The 7075-nt window shown below is 29.4% G+C and overlaps 1 protein-coding gene across 1 annotated transcript; it reads right to left on the bottom strand.

Annotated features, from left to right (window-relative positions):
* Positions 1-2587: 2587 nt before the first annotated feature.
* On the bottom strand, positions 2588-4426 carry LOC141689377 (F-box protein At2g27310-like). The gene is made up of 2 exons (XM_074493650.1): positions 3382-4426; positions 2588-2861 (listed from the first exon to the last, which is right to left on the bottom strand). The coding sequence occupies exons 1-2, from the start codon at positions 4331-4333 to the stop codon at positions 2815-2817; spliced, it is 999 nt and encodes a 332-aa protein (XP_074349751.1). The 5' UTR covers positions 4334-4426; the 3' UTR covers positions 2588-2814.
* Positions 4427-7075: the final 2649 nt, after the last annotated feature.

Raw genomic sequence — 7075 nt, 5'->3', positions numbered from 1 at the left:
TTACAAATCTCTTGAGCAAATGATGGATACCGACGGTCAAAATTTTTCCACTCTTCTCCATTCGCGGGATGACTTATTTCTCCTAATTTTATATCTCTATTTTTGTATCATCTCATGTGATCGGATGTATGTGCCGATATATATAAGCATTGTAGTCGAGGAATCAAAGGAAAGTGTCTTAAGTTTTTTTTGGTATTTTTTTACCATCTTTCCTAGAAACATTCCGATAACGATCTTCACCACATATATCACACACAACTTTATCCTTGTCATCTCCATAAAATAACAAACAATCATTCTCACATAAATCAATTTTTTCATATTCAACCCTCAAATCCTTCATAATTTTTTTCATTACATAATAAGTTTCGGGTAATGTAATCTTTTTTGGTAACACATCTGTAAGAAGTTTAAGCAAACTATCAAAAGCTTTTTTTTACAATGTGAGTTATTTTTGAATTCCAATAATTTTATGGTAAAACTTAATCTTGTGTACTTTGTATTATCGGGATAAATAGGTGCTTCATCTTCAACAATAACCTCATATAATTTTTTAGCACTATCATTTGGAGCTTCTTCTACATTCATAGTTCCCGTATCCGTAGTGTCATAAAATTCATAATTTTCACCAGCAAAATCATGTAACATCACATTCAAATCTACTGGTTCTTCTACTCTCGGAGGTTCTCGAGCACAACAACGATGATGTGATGTTCGACTACGTTTTCTTCCTATCTTTCCACTGTGCGACGTCCACACGGTATAACCCTCAAGCATCCCTTTAGCGAGAAAATGAAATCTAACATCATCAATATTTAAGCAATTCAAATTTTTACAACATTTACAAGGACTTTTCATTATACCATCTTCTTCCATTCCATTCTCACAAGCAAATTTTAAAAATATTTCTACACCAATTCTATATTCTGGAGTTAGTGAAATTTTATCACTTTGCAATTGATTACCAATCCAACTTTGATCAATGGTTTCCATCTACAATAATATGTATTTAATATAAAAAATATATTTAACAAATAATTTAACATGCATTTCATAAAAAATTAAAAACATTCAATACATATCAATATACATTACACAAACACAAAGATAAATACACACAGACACACTGATTACAATAAATGAGAATAACTTACAATTTCTCATTAAAAATATATTTAACATGCATTTAATAAAAAATTAAAAACATTTAATACATTATCAAAAATAATATTTAATACATACAACAAACATAAACACACACACACACTAATTACAATAAATGAGAAAAACTTATAATTTCTCTAATACTCCTCCACTTCAATTCTCTTCAATTTCTCCCTCTTAGTTGTTTTTTACATTTTGCCCTAATTTCAAGAAATGAAAGATATAACACAAAAAAATAAAAAAAAATAGATTTAAACCGACCGACGACGGTAGGTTATAAAAAAGATAGTAAACCGACACCGTTCTGTCTATAACGGGTACATTTTTTTGTACTTTATATTAATTTTATATTTTTTCCCAAAAGCGACCGAACAGGTTGTTCGGTTTTAAAAGCCTACAATTAGGGTTTTAACCGACCACATTATGGTGGCCATTTTTAAGTGTGCCACATCAGCAAAAATACGTCGTATTTAGGTGGTATAACCGACCACCAGTGTGTGGTCGGTTTTAGCTCTGCCACATCATCAAAACTACGTCATTTTTCTGCTTATATAACCGACCAATCATGTGGTCGGTTATATTGGTGTTAGATCGACGTCGGTCAGTTATGTGTAGTCGATTTTGTCCTGTTTTTCATGTAGTGTATGGTCTGAAATAACATGTTGGTAATATTTCCAGTTTTTTTCTAATTACGTTATTATGAACGGCAACCGAAATTTCTTGTCTAAAATTCAACTAAATCTTTATATAATTGAATCATGAATTTTAAATTCAAAATTTATTTCACATGGATGCAAAAAATTTCCAAACCAAAGTCTAATTAAAGTAGAGGGAAACTGAGTACGATGAAATGACTCAAAAGCTTCAAGTTAATTTCTTATAATTATGAATTTGATTCTAGCTAATTCCGAAATTTTTTAGAACAAAATAATTAAACCTATTTGGTCAAAATAAAATAGAGAGAAACTTTAGAAGATCTAACTAAATATTAGGGAAGATACATACGGAATCTTTTACATTTTCAATTTTTCATAAAAAAGTTACTTCTCCTTGTTTCAGTTTCTTTTCATTATATAAAGATTGTGGATTAAAAGGTTTTAGATATGATAAAAGAATTTCTGGAAATTTAAAATTTTAAAGATACTAGTAAATATGTAAAGTTGTTTAAAAAAAGTAAATATCCGAAGTTAATAGCTTCTACTTTAAACACACCTTGTAATTTCATGTACAAATTTAATCTTTGAAAAAATGCAATTAAATTTTAGGTACTTTAAGAAAATGTAATTTTATACATGCTTTAAAATATTAAAAAATAATAATAACTAAACTTTGCAGGGCCTCCCAAATAATCGGTGGGGGCATGTACATACTCAGAACCTAGAGGTACTGAGGTAGTGGTAATGGTTTTGTGAAGCCCAAAGAATGGGAGAATTTCAATTATATACAAGTTGAACGCAATTGTACAATTTGTGTAGCTAGAAAGCATAAAATTACTGATCTGGGCTCACCGTATATACCTTTGGGCTTTTAACTCATCCAATAACCTAGATCCGGTGACTACTGCTACTGTTATTATTCAGAAGTCTTTAATTAGCCTTTTGGTATACGCAGAGGCAAAGTTTACCGCTCATCACCGTTCAAATGCTACGTTTACCAGAGAGCTGCACTCAGGGATGGAGGCGGCTGGCCCCAAAATCCTGTAAAATTATTAAATTAAATTAATATTAAAAATATATTAAAAAAAATTATATATTCATATATTTAATAATAAAATAAAATTAATTTCAATTTTTACCCCCTCAAATATATATAAATTTTATAAAAATAATTCTTATATTAGTGATATTTATAGTAGTTATGTATTTAGATAACACAAATTCAAATATATTTTATATATTGAATTTGTTAAAAATAATATTTATTAATTTTTTTTTAATATATAATAAATTAAAAATATACTATATTAGTCACTCAGCAAAAAAAATCCGCACCCAAACTTAGGTTTCTAACTAGGTCCTGGCTGCAGATATCTAAAACTCATAAAATGCAGACAGCAGAAAATGTTTATCATTTCATTATAACGCAGTAACATAGAAACATTAAGTTATGTATTCTATCTAATCTATATAGTTTACTTATACTTGCATATAATCACCTAGTTCAAACTAAAATACATCGAAGTGATCAGAGTAACTGCAAAAAAAATCCAAATCATACCGTGGGTAAGCCACAAAACTCTGTACACCATATTATCCTTCTTGAGTTCATCTCTTTTCTTTCTTTTTAAATCCATATATTTTACATACATCTCTTTCTCTTCTCCATTTGCTTTCTTTCTTTTGCCCCTCTGCATAGCATCTGTCAAAATCCGCAGACTCTTTTCGCCATTTAAGCGCGTCTGATACATGTCCACTACACACAAACTCAGCTCCTTCAGCTCTATATTTTTTCCTACTTCACATCCAAACATAGCTACTACTCTGCATTCAACAAACTCTGTTGTATCCATGCCCGAAAGAATTGTTGCGTACTTCACCTTTATTCCACTCCCATCCCAATACGGCCTTACAGAAACTGGCCTCAAACTCGACACATTTCCTGCCCTTCTTAAATTTGGGTCAATAATAATCCAGCTCAATCTCAAGTTTTTCTCAACATCTAACATGCACTTATTCTCATCACCTTCATATTTTATTGGCATTTCCGCAGTTTCTTCTTCATCAAGCAATTCCACACAGAACAGTGATCCAAGCGAACTCCTCTTATCCATTTTCGTTGCAATTACATTCGCGTGAACATGATCATTTCCATAGTATATATCAACAGCTGAGATTAATTCTGATGTATGAACCTGATCTTTATAGCTTACCTGACAAGAATTTGGACCGAGAAGGGGAAATGAATCGGAGAAAAAAGAGCGGTAGCCACCAGAAAAAGATGAGATAGTTTGTCGAACAAGAGGGTGTTCAATGGAGTTCCAAGTAGATTTACATAAGTCTTCCCACAAGTATTCTTTGTTGCAGAGTTTATGTAATAGTGGTGAAGTAGAGGCCATGGAGGCAAGAGATGGGCCGTCAAGTCTAGTTAATATGTGAGTTTCTATGATATTCGGGTGCACGGCAGTGATTGTAGAGGCTCCTCGGCCATGGATACAAGAGTTTGAAGCCATTTGATTCCAAACTCTTGAACTAAATTGTAAATTTTCCCGTGATTCGAATTGAAACAATATATGAACTAGATATTTATGCAGTACATTATCAAACTCACAAATCCAAATTGGTCAACTGAGTCATTTATTGGAAATTATTGTAAAAACGACTTAATTCAAATTTTGTATTATTTTAATCACTGAAAGATTAGAAATAAAATCAACTTGGCAATTCGGAATATTTTTCTTCATTTATCAGAAATAATGACTTAATTAAGCAATTATTATGACATAGTAATTTTTCCTATGAGCAACTCCAAAAATGAGTGTTAAGAGAGGTGCCAATATTATGTGACACGACTCTCTTATTAGCAATTCATTAGAGTCTAAAGATGTCATTGTCAAATAAGTTGGCATAGGGTGTCAAAAATTGGGCATGGCCAATTTCATTTGTGGTGTCAATGTGATCATAATGATATATAAAATATTATTTCTCTAATATATTTTAATTACACATTTTTTTATTAAGTTAATGAAATTGACATCTTAGAGTGTCAGTTATTGAAGTATTTTTTGAAAAAAAAGTGCTAAAAATGATATGAAAAAATAAAATTTAAATATAACATTTTTTTATGGGTTCATTATGAAAATATCTTCCTAAATTATGGGCAACTTGCAAATTGGTCGCCTGCATGTGGACCTGAACCTGAAGTCATCAATTCTGGAACTAGTAAATGATGACATGCATGCACTTATCCCGCTTCTATTATCTAGAACCTTTCTTTAAGAAGCGCAGCCGGAATCAAACAAGAGTCTCTTTATGTAAGGCTTTAACGTAAGAGAAAATTGTTTGGGCAATTACAAGTCGAAAATAGGTTGAAATTCAAAAATTTGATGATTAATGTTAAAAAAAAAATTAAAATCAAAAGTTGTAGTAAGTGATTTTTTAAACAACTTATTTTAATTGAATTAATTTTATTTGATAAAAGTTAATATCCTCATTTCAATGAAATGTTTACCAAATTATTTTATAGCTTATAAAGATGCATAGATTTTCATAATTTTAATTAAATTTAAACACATTGAATATAGTTGTTCATGTTATTTCGATGAAGTAGCAAAATTGTAAAATAAAAAAAAATTATTGTGTTATAGTGAAAAGGTTAGTTGAGTAGTTATTATTAGTTTTAATATTATATTTTATTTAACTAAATAAAAATGTTCGTGATATTTTTGGAATATCAAAAAAGAAAATATGTTTTAATTAAAATATGAAAAAGTAGTTGGTGTATATACTAAATTAGGATTAAAATATGAGTAATTTGCAATTATAATATTTTACTATAATTTATTGAATAGAATAGTCGGTGATATTTTGGAATAGTAGGCATTTTAGTTGGTAAAAATAATAAAAATAACATGTTTTAGTTGAATGCATAAGTGATTTATCAACATTAATATGGTTTTAAAATGAATAAGTCATAAAACTAATGATGTAAAAATAATTAAATAAAAATATGAAGATAATTAAATAAATACAGCTTGTACCGTATAACCAAACGACATACAAATATTTAATATTTCGTATATTATAATATAATATAAATTTTAACATTTTAAATAAATCATATAAGTTATTGAATGAAATAGATAATAACCTAAAAAAATTCTTTTATTCCTCGGTCAAATAATTTGACTTAAAATTTTGACTTTAACTTATTACTATTTTAAATCTAAAGTAACGGTCTCTAATTAGACTCCTTTTATTAACGGTCTCTAAGACTTATTTTATTTGATATTACAATTCTAAATATTTTACTTGTGAAAACAATCTGCGATTAATACATATAAATCAAACAAGTGTGAGCGTGAGTAAATAAAATCAAACAGAAAAAGAAAGGATATAAACAGAAGAAAGAACCTCAAGTGCAGTTGAAAACTGTCTTCTTAAAGCTATTTCGCCTGTCACCGTATGTGCGAAACGATAGCCTCCCAGGATAAAACGAGGTAGCAGCGGCGTTACAGATAACGAACACCTTCAGCGAGTTTGAACAGGCACAAAACTATCACCGAGAGAGAGGTAGGGTTTGTGTTTAGGAGGACGGTTGTGTATTGTGAGTGTGTTAACCCTAAACCCTATAACGAAAATATATAGGCTCAGAGAAACGTGTGTACTGTAACGCCTGGGAAATATTATGTACTTATTCTTATCAATAAACAATTATTATGTGATCTTATGTAAATTTTGGTGAATTGTTTGATAACTGATATTAATATTTGGATGTTTATTTCTGATAAAAATGTACATATTTTAATTTTTAATTATCCAGAATTAAATCTAGATAATTTTGGTATATTTCTGGTAATTTTTGGATAATCATATGATTTTATAAGGATTTATAGAATTAACAATGATTATTTTTACATAATTATAAAATTAATTTTTAAGAATTAGAAATTGTCACAATTCAATGCTTTTTGCGTTTTTACAACCCGAAACTCTTTCGAAAACTCCTTCCTAACCTAATCTGATAATTCTGAACACTTTTCATGTTTTGACTTTTTCGATCCGGGATACGGTTTGACCTGTAGGAGTCCCGGTGTGAAATTTTCGATACGCAAATCATTTTATATATCGATAAGAATCCATATTCTCAAAAGGCGAGACATTATCACCTTAATTTCGTATAAAGTATTTTATAGGAAGCTCTGTTTTGATACTTGTCCAATTCTGGTATTAAAATCGTATCGTCTTTTAGTTAC

This window comes from Apium graveolens, chromosome 10 (assembly GCF_009905375.1).
Source record: "Apium graveolens cultivar Ventura chromosome 10, ASM990537v1, whole genome shotgun sequence".
NCBI classification, from domain to species: domain Eukaryota; kingdom Viridiplantae; phylum Streptophyta; class Magnoliopsida; order Apiales; family Apiaceae; genus Apium; species Apium graveolens.
This window is presented reverse-complemented; position numbering and strand designations above follow the sequence as displayed.